At 33.4% G+C, this 19,793-nt stretch overlaps 1 protein-coding gene across 1 annotated transcript in view; it reads left to right on the plus strand.

The window, feature by feature from the left end:
• LOC132726932 (uncharacterized) overlaps window positions 1-19,793 on the plus strand; it is a 140,483-nt gene that overhangs the window by 104,387 nt on the left and 16,303 nt on the right. The window contains exons 28-39 of the mRNA XM_060712346.1: window positions 255-458; window positions 2,862-3,013; window positions 3,534-3,693; window positions 4,538-4,608; window positions 10,209-10,366; window positions 10,687-11,889; window positions 12,065-12,159; window positions 12,428-12,961; window positions 13,168-13,345; window positions 14,989-15,173; window positions 15,386-15,730; window positions 15,946-16,292. Coding sequence (XP_060568329.1) covers window positions 255-458; window positions 2,862-3,013; window positions 3,534-3,693; window positions 4,538-4,608; window positions 10,209-10,366; window positions 10,687-11,889; window positions 12,065-12,159; window positions 12,428-12,961; window positions 13,168-13,345; window positions 14,989-15,173; window positions 15,386-15,730; window positions 15,946-16,292 — 3,632 coding nt within the window. The remainder of the gene's footprint in view (window positions 1-254; window positions 459-2,861; window positions 3,014-3,533; window positions 3,694-4,537; window positions 4,609-10,208; window positions 10,367-10,686; window positions 11,890-12,064; window positions 12,160-12,427; window positions 12,962-13,167; window positions 13,346-14,988; window positions 15,174-15,385; window positions 15,731-15,945; window positions 16,293-19,793) is intronic.

Raw genomic sequence — 19,793 nt, forward strand, 5'->3', positions numbered from 1 at the left:
CCCTGCTACCTAAAAGAAAGTCCTTCCACTACAATAAATCTTGAAGTCGTTACATGACAATAACAATATCGATAGATTTAAACATCTTCCCCCATGAAAGGATGTAAATTATGCTTCAATATTGACTTTATTTACAGAATATGTACAATAATAAGATACACCTTAAGTGTTTATTCACTTTGACTATCAAACTTTAACAATGATATATATATATTCTTTTGCCATCGAATTCATATGTTTTTTTTTTATAACAGCATTAGACGAGGAAATCAAAACGGGCCTAACACTTTTTGGCATGGAAATATTTCTGGAAATGAACTCTGAATTAAAGAAAGGCGTTGTTTCAATGAATGCTGAAGTCAAGCTGTGCACTGGTCTCTTCGCCACATGCTTGTCACCAATCGACCTTTTCCATGAGATCAAGTTTGATTTAGGAACATCTTGCAAAAGAAAGCGATGTAAGTGTACCGTTTCAGGTATATTTCCTTTTTTTCATTAAAATATTTGAAGTTCTCTTGTTATTGATAAAAAGATGGGATATTCCGGTTATAGAATCAACAGTTTTATTTTCTGTTTGCCAACTTATAAAGAAGTATATCAGCAATGCAAGAAAGACAGTAGTCAAGTATTATAGTGCAGAAAAATGATGTTTAAAGAATAAATACTAGGTAATATCTTATGTGATAAAGGTCACGATAGAATAATTATAAAGAAAAAATGAACTATTTTTGTATTTTCCTACTAAGACATTGATTAAAACATTATTAAATACAATTCAATTACCTCGCGTAACAATATAAACTATTAAAGCATAGCAGATAAGTGCTTATTAGCTAGAGGTTTATTGTGTAGATACTTAAGAGAATGAATGAATAAATTCTATTGTGAATAAGTTAGTATTCAAAAAGATAAAAATGAATAGCAACATTAACCCCAATATCAAAACATGTATTTACCAAAGAAATGAGATATGCATTTATTGTACCCAGTGGGGTCCTGCATAAATTTCTGGTAAGAAGGGTGTCCTGTTAATAGTTATATACTTTTTTAGCTCACCTGAGTAAGAGTTTCCATAGAAATCCATTCCCATAGCAACCATTGACTTTCCATAGCAACTATTAATATCCATAGAAGCAAGTGACTTTCCATAGCAATCATTGACTACCATAGCAAACAGTGACTTTCAATTGTTAACATTGACGTGCATATCAACTTTTTACTTTCCATAAAAAACACAGACTTTATAAGAAACCATTGACTTTCCATAGCAATCAGTGACTTTCTTTCGCAACCAGCTACTTTCATAGCAATCAGGGGCTTTCATGGCAGCCATTAATTTTTCATAGCAACCATAGACCTATAGACACTGACTTTCCATAAAAACTATTGACTTCCATAGATAATAGCGGCTTCTCATAGCAACAAATGACTCCATTAGCAACAATTGACTTTCCATTGCACCATTGACTTTTCATGGCAAATGTTGACTCCCATAGCAATTATCTACTTTCCATAACAACCACAGATTTCCATAGTAACCAGTGACTTTTCATAGCAACCTAATTCCCATAGCAACCATTGATTTTCTATAGCAACCATAAATTTTCATGCAACCAGAGATTATCCATAGCAACCACTGACTTCCATAGTAACCAGTGACTTTCCAAAGCAACCATTGACTTCCATAGCAATAATTGACTTCCCATATAAACCACTGACTCGCATTGCAACCATTGACAGTTCATTTCCATCACAACCACATACTTCTTTAGAGAGAATTGACTTTCCTTTGCAACCAGATACTTTCTTTAGCAATCAGGGGCTTTCATTGCAGCAACTGACTTTTCATAGCAATCATAGACCTCTGTTGCAAACACTGACTTTCCATAGTAACCATTGACTTCTAGTGGCTTCCCGTAGCAATAATTTTATATTGATTATCATGGTAAATATTGTTAATGTTTTTTAGTAATAAATCTGTGTTTTAACGTTATGTAATCGACTATTTAATTTCATAAAACGGACCAATTGATGTACGTGAACACTTAAAATGTGTGTGATGGAACAGATGCTTAGTATTGATTTACTTGTGAAGAGTACACTAATTATCATGTGAATGACGCAGCCGTTTTCAATTACAGTATATTCAGATTAAGGTCCAATTTATAAGAAAGTAACAAAGTTTTCACATCAGACTTAATACATGTATAAATGTTAACTTTTTAAATAACATTTATGAAGGCCAGTTAATCCTTAAACCTAATTTGCAAAGTTATTCCTCATTTTTGCAAGGTAATGTCCATTTTATACTTCATTATTTTATATAATTAAATGTTAAATTTCTCAAATTTAATCACTTGAAACTTAAACAACTTCTTCATTTTTAACTGGAATGTATTTTTACAAGGCAAGTTATCTTATAACTTATTGATTTATTTCGACCCACTTATATTCTTAGTGAGTATCTTTAGTTAGGTATATTTCTCAAAAACTATTATATATATTAAATTGATACTCGGCGTACTTGTTCACTTTTAAATTTGAAATACATTTCGAAGGGGCAGATAGTCAGTTTTGGTTTATTATTTTCGATTTTATAAATACATGTAAATTGTGCGTGTTTTTTTCTCATTAACATTAGTATTTGCTTTGAACTTGAAATATTTGTTGAGAATCAAGGTAAGTCAACCAAGCACTTTTCTAATAGCATGCCTTATTTCTATTCTATCCAGCACTGAGGAAAGTTATGCTTTGAGTACTTTGATTTATACAATGATACTTTGTTTGTATGTATTCACATATAAAAAACGCTTTAGCGGGAAACCCCATTACAAACTATATAATCTGTGTTTGTCTTTCAGCGACCAATTCTGGTTCAATAAATAATAGCTTAAAGGCACGAATTCTTGAAATGCCAATATCCAACTTCATGGCACAGCTTGGGGAATATATGCTTTTAGATCGGAAAGTTACAAAAGTTTTAGAAGATGTAAGAGATACGGTTGTCAAAGAGGTAATGGAAGCAGACATTTCAAAGGAACACATGGTTAAGCCATGAAAAGCAAATATTTTAAAGGAACAAATGTTTTGATTTAAAGCCATGAAAACCAAACATTTTATAGAAACGCACGTATAGATTTAACACCATGTGTAGTAAACATTTTACAGGAACTCATGTTTTGATTAAAAGCCACGAGAAGGAAATATTTTAAAGGAACACACGTTTTGAGTAAATGACATGAGAAGTAAACATTTTGAAGAAACACATGTTTTGATTTAAAGTCATGAGAAGCAAACATTTTAAAGGAACTGTTACTAATGTTTTGATTAAACGCCAAAAGAAGTAAACATTTTAAAGAAACACATGTTTTGATTTAAAGCCACGAGAAGTAAACATTTGATTTGACAAGCCATAAAATTGGACAACAATATTTTGCTTTCCACACTTTGTTATATTTTGTTTATTTTGTTTTGCTATTTACAACTGATGTGTGTTATCTGGTGCATCTCTTATTGTTGGCTTTGAATTTCAGCTTATGAAAGACCCTGCAGAACAACTTGGCAAAATATCGAAAGAGTTTCAAGATAAAGTAGATTTTTGTATAAGTGCAAATATTCCTGTGCCACCGTTTGACATAACATTCTTCCGTTATCACCAACTGTTCATGGCTGGACCTGTTGGTTTCTCGTTAGGTACATGCATTTTTATTACAACTGTATTTTAGGTCTTAAGTTTACATCTTGGTGGAAATTTTAAAGGATGCTTAAAGAAAATTCAGCAATCAGCTTACATGATTACACAGTATTCAATATTGCTTGTTAAAGTTTTTTATCATCTCACAACGGTGGAAAGAAATACAAATATTTAACGAGTAAATAATCATTTAAATTGCAATTATTGTCACATGAGTGATATAAAGACACCAAAACTCAGATTATAACGTCAGAGAAAGTTGGAAAGGGTTTAATTGCAAAGCTAATATTACTATTGTCAATCGACTGAACAATACGCGAAAACGTATATACATGTATATTTGTTGATACAACAAAAAAGTATGTTCGTCTGCCAACTACAATTCGAAGAAGTCAAAAGATTTGTTTTTTTTAAAAGAGCGTGATCAGAAATAGTCATTGTTCGACTGGACTGTATAGACAGAGACATCGATAACATGTTATCTACATCTCTGCTATAGATAATAAAAATGTGTAAACAGTTGATTTTAGTAGTATAAAAACGTAATTAAAACCTTCAGTTTCTTTGCTTGTATCAAGTACACTGTATACGTTTATGGAGCTGAAAGTGTACATGCTTTGCTCGTGTTCATTTCATCTTTCCAGGAAAACGGTAAGAATAAAGAAACAATCGGTATTACACTTACCGATAACAATGCACGAATAAATATCTAAACGCCATATTTATCCAATGCTTCTGTATCAAATAATACGACTGTATTGGATCGAGCGTTTCTATGAATCTGTACCATGTGAGGTGCTATTAGCGACAATAATAACATATTAACAAAATATTTAATTTTAGGATTTGGTGCCGGCGGAAGTGTTGGCCTAGGTGTTAAAGTTGGATATTGTATAGTCAGTATGACAGCACAGGTAACAACTGTCGTGTTTCAAGCAATTTTGTAGTATATTTAAAGATAGGCCTGTACATATACACTGTACCGACGAACGGAGTCACGTGACCTCTAGTAGGTAAACATCCCAACTGACCAGCGTTTATTCTTGTGCCCTGCAGATCGTCTTTTTGTCCAACCTATTTGTGCATTGATATTCTCCGTCCTATCCACAAATAGCAGAATTACTGACCGTTTACGCATTATTAAGAAACTACTCTTTTGAACCTTGATCTTTGAGTTTCAGACCGAGATTTTGCACATGACACATTGCTCCAATGTGTCACACATTTAAACATATTCTTTTTTAATTCCATCCATAAATGTTATGGATAAGACAATGTTCGGACGGAAAGACAGTAGGGCGGACGGAAGCGGACGCTGCAAAAACAATATACCATCGCATATTGTGGGGGCATTGAAAATAGTTGTCCTAAAAGTAATGACATAAACACAGCATCACCTATGAAATTGAAACTTGGATTAATGAATAAAAATTAATGGTCTTCAGATTTAATATTAACCCTTGCCAAAATGTTTATAACATGGACCAATTTAATTTTTCTCGAACTTATTTATATGAGAACATTTGAATATTGCATATTATACAGTAAACTCCAACTGTATCGATATCGCTTGTAATGATATATCGGTTATATCGATACGTTTGTCTTGGTTCCTGCCAAATTCCATTATAACCTAACGGAAGCATCCTCGCATATATCGATATCGCATGTATCGATATTTCGGATATATCGATGTGGATTTTCAACCCCAACGCACATATATTACCTCTTAAAACGATAATTTGCTGCACAAGTTTGTTGTGGAAGAGCGGTCTCGGTCCGCTTGTTTTAATGCATAAATATCTGCTCGATTAAATACAATGACGCGGAACATGTTCTGTGCGTACGTAACTACCGTTTTGTTCTCAATACAGGTGAATTCATCTCAAAAAATAAAAGCATGGTTTTGTCCTTTTATTGTTTCCTTTCAATAACAATTTTCGTTGTAAATAAGTTATACATGTACATGTAGCTAAAACAGTGAACATGTCAGAAAAACGAAAAAGAAAAATTTTGGATATTGAAACTAAATATAAATTAATTCAAGAGATTAATCTTGGTAAACGTAAAAAACAGGACATTGCAAACGATTTTGGAATTAAACAAAACACATTAAGTTCAATCTGGAAAAATAAAGATTCTGTCATCAATGCATACGAGACTACGTCGTTCAGCCCAGCCCGTAAACGAATGCGTCATGCCAGTAATAGAGACATTGAAATGGCGCTGTTTGAGTGGTTTAAGACTGTACGATCCCAAAATGTGCCTATTGATGGACCTATGCTTACACGAAAGGCTAATTCTCTGGCATGTGAGCTGGGCATGGAAAATTTTCAGGCAACAAACGGATTTATTGAAAGATTCAAAAATCGTCATGGCATATCGAGCAAAACATTATCCGGTGAAGATGCTTCCGTCGATAATTCACAAACTGAAAATTGGATGCAGTCAAAACTTCCAAGTTTGATCAAGGACTATGAACCAAAAAATGTCTACAATATCGATGAAACTGGCGTTTTTATAAAATGAACCCAAATAAAACACTAGAGGTAAAAGGAACAAAATGTTTTGGAGGCAAACAAAGCAAGGACAGAATCACAGTGCTTATCGGCGCAAATATGGACGGTTCTGATAAACTGTAAACTGTATATGTTTTTTCTCTCAAAAATATGATAAATGAATTTAGAAAACAATTTCTGGAAGTTATGTTGATAATCAAATGTATAAAGTAATGTCAGCTTCCCTTGTCAGAAAGTTTTTTTCTGTCGATTAAGCTTGTTTTCTCTTTTGCAGTCCAACCAAAATCATTATTTTCTTATCCATCTCATATATCTGTTAATCTATATCCCTGCATACATACTTAGTAGGTTTAAAATAGTCTTTGCATTTTATTTTTTTAAATATAAGCATTGGTTTAAATAATTTGTTAATCTATTTCATATAAATAAACACAAAAGGGTTTATCATTAAACCTGTTTGTACATGATTTCTATATGTCTTGCGTATCTTGTCATATTTTTCATATAAGACGTGGACATAGATTTTTTTGTTATCTTATTCATGGCTTTATCAGTCATTAATGTGGTCAATATGTCTATATTACTTCAGTCTCTAATTATAAAGTACATAATAGTATTTACAAGAAAAGCATTGATGCAAAGCATCAAAGGGCGTCCAAGCAAGAAATGCAGCAAGTGAAGATGAACTAGTAGATATATGATGACAAGATATTCTAATAAACTACCAGTATTGTATATCACTTATGAATGACCGGACGAAAGACATTGTTCATTATGAACTTTGATTGGCATGCTAGAGATTAGAATATTACTTGTTATTTCTTTATGATCGTGGCTATTAATAGCAACGGATATACATGTATACAATTATTTATAATCCATATGTGTAACGCATGATCAACACGTACCACACTTGTGTAATTGTCCCTTATTATGTTATCGCTATTAGCGAAGACCCCCTCTTAAGGTTTTTGTTCACACTTAGTAAAAATATGACACTGGTTATATTACCATGTTGATCATAATTGTTTATTATACAATAATTGTAATATCTATTAATTTTAATAAAAAAACAACAACAAATTTTATGAATATTGTTGTCTTTTCTTTTTTGTGTTTTATGTGCTATTTTAATACTGAGTTTTTATGTTTACTTCTCTTTTTTTATTAAAATTGTAAAATAAATTTTAAGAATTGACCGACGATTATAAGTCAAAACTTAACTGGAAAAAGTCAGTAAATTATGGTTAATCTTTCAATATATAATATTGTTTATTCTTAAACCATGTACATGTACATGTACATTTGTATTTTCTTTATCATTTTTTAAATTATCTATCAATAGAATAATTCAAAAAATCTAATTTGTAACTTTGAATAATTCCTCGGCATCTTTACTAAACACGAATAACAAATTAAATAAAATGTTTCAAAGTTGATAATGTCATATTAATACTATAAAAATGTACCTTTTTCTCAATTATTGTACATATTTATTGTTTCTATCTCATATAGATAAAATGAAACATGCTATTGTTGTTGTTGTTGGTTTTTTTTTCGAATTGTAACGATATCAAACATTTACTCCAAAGACAATAAACGTGTGGTACCACTCGCCGGTCACTAGTAAATCCCGGTCAAAATAGACCGAGAGTTACCGATAGGAGTGATAAATATATATATTTATAAATAGATTTTCGGAATATTTAGGTCATCAACTGATCATTTTAGGATACATGTACAACAATAATATACCATGATAACCCACTGTGTACTACAAAATGATAAATAAAAAAACCCCAAGAGCGCGATTTATTGACGGAAAAGGTTATTTCATTTGAAAATGTTTGCATTGCGAAATTCTCCAGTTCGCTATTCATTGTAACATATCGCGACATTTGATTCTTAATTAATAATCATACCAATCGGAGTGATCGGCTTTTATTATGACCGACCTAAAAGGCTCGAGAAGTTGCTGTCGCCCTTTCACAAAATCTGAATTCATTCCATAAAAGGCGCCGCGCTTCGGCGCGGACGCCAATAACAGCAGTCGTGTGTTTGTTTACCCACTTTATAGTCACGTGATCGGCTTAGAGATACAGTTTGTTGTATCTACATGATAATTCTCCTGTAGTGAGAATGACCGATACAGGGGTATTCTCCTCTAATGATTTTTTTTGTTATCGTTTAAGTTTATGTTGCATTTGATTGAACTATATTGCTAATGATTTAAATCAGTATCCGTTACATTAAACCGTAAATTCAATGATAAAAAATGTAAGGCATTCAAAACTCGTAGCGTAAATGCCGGAATGTTAGATTTTAATAATTTTCAATAATTATTTTTCATATCTTTTATACGCCCGATTTTTTTTGGCGTATCATGTTATGCACCTGGTAGTCCGTCCGTCTATGAGCAAATTTCGTGTCCTGTTTGTTTCTTTTGAAACGGTGGAAGGAAATTGAAATTACCTGGAAGAAATGTTTACCATAATAAGACGATATGAAGATTAAATGTTTGACCTTTCTTAGGTCAAGGTCAAAGTCACACTTAGACATTTTGTATCAATTTCAACATTTTTGTCCCTTTTTGTATCTTTTGAACCATAGAAAGTAATTAAAACGTTTTTGGCAGAAATATAACTTATAATACGATGATGTGCAGAACACAAGTTCATTCTCCATGCGATCAAAATGGACTCCGCCAGGGGGATTACCTGATTTATATAGATTTATATAGGAAAACACATTCACGTTTCATTTTCTACAATCTCTAAAGCTTTGATCTTTAGCATTTATCGTTGCTTTGTTTACATGTACAAGGTTATTCCCCTTGGTTCAATATTGGCCCCTTACCGGGGTTACTTCATTTATATAGACTTACACAGGAAAAAGACATCTGAAACTTAATAAGGTAAAACAACGTTGTCCAGAGCTTCTGTATTTGGCATGTAACATCACTTTGTGAACAACAAAAGTGGTATTATTCATGCCCCAAGGGTCAATATTGGTCCGAGGGTTACTCAGTTAATATATTTTTGTGTAGGAATTCACGTTTAAGTCTTATTTTGGTGAAAATACTTTGCATTGAGTTTAGATATATTTTGGTGAAAATACTTTGCATTGAGTTTAGATATTTGACATGTAGCATTGCCTTGTTGGTCCTGACAAAAAAAGTATTAATCTTGCCCCTTGGAACAATGTTGACCCGGTCCTGGGCTCACTGAGTTGATATAGTATTGTATGAGAAAACACATTTAAATCTTATTATGTTAAACTACAATTCCAAGAGCTAAGATATTTTGCATGTAACATTACTTTGTGAATATCTGTGTACAAAACACATTTAGGTCTTCTTCTGAACGAAGCCCAGAACTTAGATATTTGGCATGAAGCATGAATTTGTTGAGTTCTACAATTGTTATATTAATCATGACCATTAGAAAAACGCATTTAAGTCTTATTGTGCACATAGCCCAGAATTTAAATATTTGGCATGAAGCATCAATTTGTAGAGTTCTACAATTGTTATATTAATCATGACCCTCAAGTCAACTTTGGCCCTGCCCCGTAAATCACTTGCCTCATGTTAACCTCTATGTCGGAAAATACATCTTTTTGCGGATAAAAACAATGTCTCTATATTGGTTTATAGCATTGTCTAGTAGAACTCAGTAAAAATTTACTTTTTTTGAATCATACATTTTGGGTAAAAATGTTTCAACTTCATGGTCAAGTAGTGTCATAAGGATAATTAAAAGATAATTCAGACAAGTGTCTTGAGTAGGTCTCTACCCTTATTGAAAGACATTTTTTATTACTCAGACAAAAGTTACATTTTGGCTTACGAATATTGCCTTGCCTTTGCGGTGCTCATGTTATATCTTTTATTCAGAAAATCCTAAATCTTGAAAATAATTGATAACCATATATGAAAACAAAGCATCATAAATGAAAAATATTTATTATCATGATTGAATTTTAATTTTAAACAGTTGACTTTGACACCATGGGTAGGTGGTAAAGTATGGGGCGACGTAGCTGTTGACATATTGATTGCAAGGGGCGGAATACGTTTAATTGGATATATAATGGAAACCAAATTCCCGATAACAACAGAACTTGTCTTCTCAAAATATCCCATTGATGTCGGGTATGATTTTTTTTTAAACTTAAAGTAAAAGGTATGAAATACCAATAACCTTTAGTAACAGTCTGTTTGAAAGTAGTTCCATTAGCAGGGCATTCAATAATTAATAATCAATACTTCAAAAAGAGACTTTGGAATTGAGCTTTTGACGTTGTTTGAATATGAAGAAGAAATTAAACATGTTGTTTATATTTAAAATGAATTTGGTTTAGTAAATTGAAAGCCATGACAAACTTTTATCTTTAGGGTATCCAATACGGTAAATTTTTTATTTTCTATATTCATTTTAAGAACCAGTTATCCTATTTTCATGTGCATTACAGGGTAAAGATGGACATGGTGTTTACACCCCTTCGTCTTCAGCTGAAAGCATTTGTAGAGCTTAATGTTTTGTTAAAATGGATAACCTTGTATGAAGGTTTGCTTTGGGAATATGCTGTTCCATCAATCCGCAAAAATATTTTCCACAAGAAGAAACGAGACGACGACCCTTCTCCGCCCATGGTGTTACCTAATACTATGAATGAAGGGCGAAAAAGATCCGGGACTAGGGGATGTATAGTACAACAAGTTTTCGGAAGACCGTACTACGATCCAGCTTTTAGAATAGAAATGCACGCACAAGATGAGGTCAGTGAGGTAAAATTATTCTATGCGATTGGAACACATCGCGGTGGAACAAACGTCGTTGATTGGACGGATATGGGAGGAAACTCTCTTATGGTACCGTCAAAACTTCCTGGAGGTATACCTTTATACTGGTCAGTCAAGGCACAAAATAGTCAAGGTTTGTCATCGATAAGTCAATGTTACCTAAACACATATGACAGCACTCCTCCAGACGGGAGGGTGGAACATCCTTACAAGTTTTCAAGTCATCCGAACAAAATCATAGCGTCAGTCGTAGCCTTTGAAGACAGTCCATTGGTAGAAACACACTACAAAGCTGTAGGTTTTAGTCCCGGACAATTTGGGTCTCAATTTGTGGATTGGCAGGTGCTACGACTTGATCATTCTAAAATACGAAGTGGAGCTACTGGTCCATTAAAACATTTCACAATTCCTAGAGAAGGAAAGTTAGTTGCCTGGATTCTTACGTCACAGAATTCACCTGATGCAGAGACTTGTGCTCAAAAATGCATTAGCTTTGGTTCGAAGTGCGTGTCCTTTGACTATGAGCATCACTCGGAGACATGTGACTTACATGATGTTGTTCAAGGTGCTAATGCTTACCTACGCATAAGCGGTACATACAGTAACTACGAACGACTTGGCAGTGGATATCATTCTCCAGTAGAATACTCAGGTTTGCCGCTGTCACATGGTTCAACGTACTTTGTAAACACAAAAGTTAGCAACGTTCTAGGATATGATGCATATTTGGTAGGCGAAGGAACAATGGTAGATTTTACTCCACCTGAACCTGGTACAATTAAGAATGCACGCCAAGATATTTTACGGGCTGATAAATGTAACGCAGCTGTAACACAGCATTGTATCGATGTCACTTGGAAAAATAACCATAGGTAAAATGCATTTAATGACATTCTTTGAAGAAATGATTTTTAGTTTTTGTAAAGGATAACATGATGTGATATTGGCATTTTATTTAAAAAAATATGATTGTTTTTTAGTTTTCACTTAGGTCATTTTCATTACAGCGCATACAAAGTAAATAACTGTTTAATTATATATTTCTAGAATAATTATAGATGGTAAAGGCTCGGGTACAGTTTTTAATGGACACAAGCCTTTGTCTGACGAACTTTACACTCTGACTAACCATTATGTGTCTGGTAAGTTTGAAGAATGAAATATTTGCATATTGATAATTTGACTGACAATTTCTTATTGTGATAGAGATAAAACATAAAAAAGACTTCATTTAAAGATAATAATGTGGAAGATTATTGCATAATCATGGATCTTTATTTTAAATACAAATATCTTTATGATTAACTTTGATTTGAAAAGTTTGTGTTTAAGATTGTGAAATGAACCGGGCAACAAATTGAGATCATACGTCAAATTAAATAAATGTATTTAATATGTTTGTTTATACAGCCAACTGGAAAGGTTTCCACGATGACGAAAGTGGGTTGTTGGGATTTACATGGGCTATCGGTAGAAATGTTTGCGGCGCAGATGTTGTCAAATATAATGATCCTTATGAACATTTAACAAGCAAGAAATTTTGGACAGATTCTGGGTTTCACAAAGGGGTTCATCTGAAAGATGGTCCATACTACGTAACAGTACAAGCTTTAAATGGTGCGGAGTTAGGAGGATCACTTGTTACTACTGTGTGTCATTCTATTCCATTCATTGTCGATACAACTCCTCCTGTTTTTAACGGTGTAACAGATATAATTTACGACGAGGATTTTGACCTTATTGCCATTTACTATAACGCCACAGACGAGCTTTCTAAAATATCCGACGCCGAATTCGGTCTCGGTCAAACAAAATATGACGTTAAGTTAAAACCATACACTCTTCATGCCTCAATTGACAGGGACGATCCATTTGTAGCCGTGGAAGAGCTTGGTTTACAAGAGGGAATACCAGCATGGATTCGTATAAGAGTAACAAATAATGGTATATTCCATAATATTCATGTTGCATCTTTTTTATTATTCATTATTTCATAATAGCAATAGATAAATGGAATTATTATAAATTGCTAAAATAATTTTGTGGACTTTTATGTATATTTAAATATTAAGTTATAAGGCTTGTATTATCTTTGCTATAGGTAAGTGTAATTTAGATTTACGTCTGCTCTAGAATACATATAATTTTAGTTGAACTGTTCACGGCTGGACACGGGGACGAACCAATAATGATAGACAAATCTCCACCAATAGCTGGTAATGTTCTAGATGGAGACCGTCTTCGTAACGACCGGGCTTTTCAAGCCGACGACGAAAAGATATGTGCTCAATGGCTTGACTTCTTTGATCCAGAGTCAGGATTACACAGGTGATTGAGCAATATGATAAATGTAAAATGCCTAATGTACATCATCAACTCTAAAGAATAAATTCTAGCAGTATTTTTAAAATGTAAATGACTATCAAGTAGAATTATCACCAAAGGTAAAATAACACGAGTGCAACCAAGAGTCCTTATGAACAGGCACCTCCATTGACTTATTCTCTTTTCAAATGCAGACACATTGACTGAGAAGTGAAGTTTTTTGTGAAGTTCATCAGTATCTCAATATGAAAATTTAGTCCTGAATTTTGTTTTATTCATAAAGCAAGGTAAATAAAAAAAATACTAGTATAGCAAAAATTGTCCATTCATTGTTTTATGAAAATGCAAGTTTCAGGGTTATTTAACGGTAATAGACATAACGGAATTGTCTTGATGAACATTTTTATTGAAGATTTTGATGAGCTCAAGTAAGAACTGATCAATATTTAAAAAGAAATGTAAGCGAGAAGTAGGTCAACGTTTTTTTTCCACTGCCAAATTTTATTGCTAGGTCATTTTGTTCATAATGCCAAGGCGAAAACATAAAAACCAAAACAATTTTGTCATTTTGAACTTACATGTATAAATCACAAATGGATCATGATTGCTTTCTAAACATTTATCAATTAATGCCGACCGGCAAATGAAGGGTAAAGTTTCACTCATCTTTAAACAATATTGTTTACGGACCCCTCAGTCAAGGTCAATGTCATTGTTAGCAATTACGGAAAAATGGTTTCCGTACAAGAACTATAGTTTGAAATGAGATAATGTACTTAAACTTGGTATAAAGCTAGCTGATGTGAAGACCCCAGTTGGGATTTCATTTCGACCCACAAAAACGGTTTCCGAACAAAAGATAAGAATGAGATATTGTTTTCAAACTTTATATTTAGCAAGCTTTTGTGAAAACCCCAGTTTGGATTGCTTTTGGACAACCTGGAGTCAACGTCAAGGTCGCCTTTACTAAAATTAGAAAAATGGTTTCTGGACAATAACTTCAGTTAGGAATGAGATAGTACATATTGTAACTTTGTATAAAGCAACATTTTATGAAGACCCAAATTGGGATTGCATTTGGACCACCAGCAGTCATTGTCAATATTACCAAATATAAACATGTTTTTCGGATAAAAACTAGCGTTAGGAATGAGATATGGTATATAGCAAGCTTAAATGAAGACCCGAATTGGGTTTGCTTTTGGACCCTATGGGATCTAGGGCACCGTTACTATGAATGGAAAAATGATTTCCGGATTGTAGCATTAGTTAGAAATGAGTTATTGTAATCAAACTTGGCATTTAGCAACATTATGAGGAAAGCCGGGTTGGATTGGATTTGGACCCTCTAGGGTCAAGGTTCACTGTTACTAAAATAGAAAAATGGTTTTCGGACAAAAACTACAGTTACGAATGAGATATTATAATTACATTTAATATAAAGCAAGTTTATGTGAAGACCCTGGCTTGCAATTAATTGAAATAATTCTTTGTACACAATTAAAACTTCATAAATTATAATAGGAGGAGGTCATTTTTTTCAGACTACTAATTTTTAAAAATGTTAAGGTTGCTGGTAGGAGTAATTATGACCTTTAGTGATAGGTTACATCTATTTCATTTACGTTTCATAATAAAAAATATAGGTTCCAATGGGGTGTTGGTACCAAACCTGGCGACGACAATATTGTAAAGTTCCATAATCTGACAAGATACGAAAAATCAGCATGCAAGGCTGCACATTTAGCGCATAACAGGACGTACTACTCTACTGTGTTTGCTTACAATAATGCTTTGAATTCAAAGTCAGCTAATAGTTCATCTGATGGAGGTAGTTACAAATTGTTAATGCAAAATTTAATTTGTGTTAGAATATCTTTCAATTAGCGTATTAATAAAACTAGGACTAAGTTTAAATGATTGAGAGAAAACCATTGTTAAATAGATAATATGATTATATATTATAATTAATATTTTCGTGAAATGAAATGTATATGTGGTTTAATATAGAAAACAGTCACTTTGCTAAATATCTGTTTACAGTTCTTGTAGACGTGACACATCCGTTAGCTGGCCAAGTAAAAGACGGCAAAGTTAATGAAAATGAGCTCAATTTTAGTTCAGAAACTGTTTCTAAGTTTGTAAACTGGAACGGTTATTATGACCCTGAAAGCGGTATTGATCACTACAGGGTTGATGTTATCATAAATAACGAGATAAGAGGAACTTTTGACGCTGGAAGGGCAACAGAATTTGAAGATCATACAATATCGATGGAACATCAGGACACAGTTAAATTTACTGTCCATGGCATCAACGGTGCTGATCTTGAAAATGCGTCAGAAAGCAATGGTTTTTTAGTTGATTTAACAACGCCAATTCTTAAAGGTCTATTTTTTATTATGGTTGATACAGAAATTATGGCATCAAGATAATTCTGATACAGTAAAAATAGCTTATTCATGTCCCTGAAGATCAAATGATCTCTATTTAAGAGTTAGTAAAATTGCTTTAATTGTAAACCATACAGATGAATCAGACTAAGCAGTATTAGATTTTGTTACTGTAGTTATATACTCATTAAAACATGCTTTATATTGTAGGAATGTCCGACAATGATGACGCCGCGGCGTACCAAAGAAACAATGAAAGAATGGATGTGATGTATGAATTTGAAGATACAGAGTCAGGCATTAAAGAATACAGAGTTATCATTTATGAAACAAGATATGGCGTTAAGCAAAAATTCTGGCCAAAAGACAGTCATTTCAATATTTCTTCCCCCGTTACGCCTTTCTACACGAAAATATCTTCTTCTCTTGATGGGTTATCATTGAAAGATGGTGCTTTATATTCATTGCATGTGACAGCACTTAATAGGGCACTTTTATCTTCGTCGCACGAGACTAATGGAGTAACAGTTGATACAACTCCACCACAGAAACCAAAAGTAATTAATAAATTTATGCATGTATCTTAAATGGTTTAAATTTTAGCTCGACTTTTTCGATTCTTTTCTGAGCTACTTGCTGTTGTCGTCGAGAAACTTTGCCCAATTTTTAATGTTTCTGAAAGGGTTGTTTTTATACGAAGACACAACAACCATTTTGACATGACCTTGACCAGGCTGAACTTGGTTTTTTACTCACAAATGACATTGACCTTCAATGTCAAATGTTTTAATTTTGCTTGATTTTTGCAATAATTGACTTTAACTTTACCTTCCGGTCAATGTCTTAAAAAGATCAAACCTACTTTGACATTGACATATAAATAAACTTGACCTTTTAGATCACATTATAGTATAGGGTTTTTTGTGCTATAATTGGCTATAACTTTGTAATAATATTAATGAATCTAATCCACAAGTAGACAATAAAATGATGAGAATTTAAACAAATTTCCAATCCGTTCGTAATTAACACAATTTTGTCAATTTAGGCATACTTTAATAACTTGACATTGACGGTCAAGGTCAGTCAAGTTTAAAGTCAAATCAGATGTCAGTTTTGTCATATGTCTTCTTTTTTCCAAGTATAAATTAAATCTGTGAATAAAAAAGAAGCACATTTCAATAATTGACTTTGACGGTCAACGTCAAACAAATGTCAGAGTCATATTAGACATAACGGTTCTTTTGTCCAAGCTTTAATCAAATCAATAAATGAATATCAAAGTTTAAGCCAATTGTAGCAAAATTCATTAATTTGGGTTTAGGTGTCAAACTCAAGCCTTTACTATTGTGATTTGCTTGAACTTTATAGCTTTATAAATTCTTAATTTGACCAACAAAACCGACATATGAATTATTCTCATTTGACTACCTTGACTTTACCTTGAAAATGTCTTAAATCGACATTACTTATTATTGTTAAATATTTGTGGATTTGATTCATACTTGTACCAAAGAAAACATGAGCATTCCTAAACGTCCACATAATATTCTACAGAATTTAAGCAAAACAAATGAGATCAGGCTTTATTTTTTTTATTCCATGAAATGATAGAATTTATTCCAAATATCAAATGAAAATTTCATCAGACATAATATAATGTTTTAATCAGAGATATTTAAAGAAATTAAACGCCCCTGAGAGCGAAAAATAGCATTGTCTTGACATTCAATAGGTTGTGTGTCCTCCCGCAGCGGCAATAACGGCACGACACCTTGACCTCATGGATATAATGTATCTTTGAAGATACTGCTGGGGAATTGCAGCCCATACCTGGAAAACATCCCTCGTTAGGTCGGCAATATTTATCTGTTGTTGCCGGGCTCTAACTCGTCTCTTTAGAAGATCCCGAATATTTTGGATAGGATTTAAATCCGGACTTCTTGCAGCCCATTGGAGAGTCCTTACATTATTGGTAGCAAACATAGCCATGGTACCTCTAGCGACGTGACAGAGTGCATTACACTTGGCTAAAATTATTCCACGATTCGCGCGAACATGAGGAATAAGAATTGGCTGGATGATGTCTGTTTGATATCTCCTTGCATTTAGATTGCATTGAATCGGGATGATAAGAGTTCGTGTGCATAGATACACCAGCCCACATCATTATAGAGCCACCTCTGAACTGATCAGCCTAAAAAAGCATGCGCAGTGTTTCGCTCACCCCGTCGCCTATACACACGATCACGTCCATTAGTTCCGCGAAGTGTAATTCTGGTCTCATCAACGAACAAGACGTTGGTCCAGTCAGCTCTTGTGAACCTCAAATGTCGTCTTACCCAAGCCAATGTAGCCTGCCTATGTCTTACAGTAAGAGTTGGGACTTTCCTTGGGCGACGCGCTCGTAAACCAGCTTTAAGACGATTTCTTACTTTCTGAGGATGAATAGGACGATTATGTATGCCAAGTGTTTGCCCCGCTGTTTTTGTTGCCGGCATGAAACGGTCCCGTCAGTGACTGAGAGAACAATGAAAAGATCTTGTTGCTGTGTTGTTACTTTTCTCTTCGGACGGCGTTGTATATCAGCCACAATACCAGTTAACTTGAACTTTTTAACCAAAGCTGTCGAATAGTGGAATGTGCTCGGTTGAAAATACGGGCAATCTGAAACCATAGAAGTGAAATACTTTTTTAAAATTCATGAAAGAAGAGCGTAAATGGTATAATCAATACTTGAGCAACAAAATGTAATTTTTAACATCAACAGCTATTAATGGAGGAGGGAATCCAATGTTTAATAAGTAATATAGGGTCAATGTTAAGGTTTTCGGACTGATCGACGGACAGAGGGACAGTTAGAAAAATATTTGCCTTCCTTCGGGGTAATTAAAGTTGTATTTATTGTAAGTTATTATGTTTCATATTGATCCAATACCGATCAAATGCGCTAAACTGGGTTCTTTATACATGAAGTGACGTAACTGTCGGATAGATGAACCAGCTTTTAGCATACCAATGGCCTGTTCACGGTCTTGAACATTCATCCTAGTCATATTGTATGATTTTTAAGTTAGGACCTGTACATGGATCAATTTTACATTGAAGAAAAGTAACTACCATTTATGCATGAAATGCACGTGTTAATATCTATAAATAGGACTTACGTTCCGCTACAATAAACTTCGCTGTAAAAACACGATGTTTTCATGTAGGATACTTTAAAATGACATTGAAATTACACATGCAAATTTTCAAACTTGAGCATTGCTGATTTTTAGCAGAATCAAACAATATAGACTGGACGTTTACAAATTTGTCTGAGAGTGTGAATGCAAATCTCTGCACTTGGAAAATGATATGTTATTGGTTTTGAGCCGGAGTTGGTTTATTCATGTGGTTTTTTTCAAGAATGATTGCCTTTTCTTATGACCCAAATACACTTAAAACGGAAGTGTTCGTTAAAACGTTCTCCTTGTTTTCATTTTTTACTTAATTGTTAACATATATTAGTACTAATAACATTCTTGAAATTAAATAAATAAAAATTTGGCTCATGTCAATTTTGCGAATTGGTATGACAATGACTCCTCTATGAATAACCTGTCTATAGGCAAACGCAAATATCAACAAACGCGGGCCTGTATTTATGTTTTCATATCGCCATGGTTAATTATCTTGAATGCTTTATTTTTTATTTTCCCCATAGGGTGGCATATAGTGGTTGTATGTTGTTTTCGTGTATATGATAATTTTGTTTGGACTGTTTTTTAGCCACTGACTTGGATATTCAACAAAGCTTCACTACCAGGAGGAGAGGTTCATACCTACAACATGAGTTTCATACAGTTATGCACATTAAATTTCTTTCTTTTTTTCAGCTATATGTTTGTGTCGACTATGCCTTTGTCTTAACAGCCAAGGATTGAAGTCATTAAAACGTCATTGGAGACTTTACTTCCAAGACCAACATGATTTCCGTTACATGTTCTTTCAAACGTGTGCCTTTATGTGATTTTTTTCAGCGATAACTTCTGTGCGGGATATCTATTATATAC

Source organism: Ruditapes philippinarum, unplaced genomic scaffold, assembly GCF_026571515.1.
Source record: "Ruditapes philippinarum isolate M1 unplaced genomic scaffold, ASM2657151v2 ctg23_1_1_1_1, whole genome shotgun sequence".
Classification (NCBI taxonomy): Eukaryota; Metazoa; Mollusca; class Bivalvia; order Venerida; family Veneridae; genus Ruditapes; species Ruditapes philippinarum.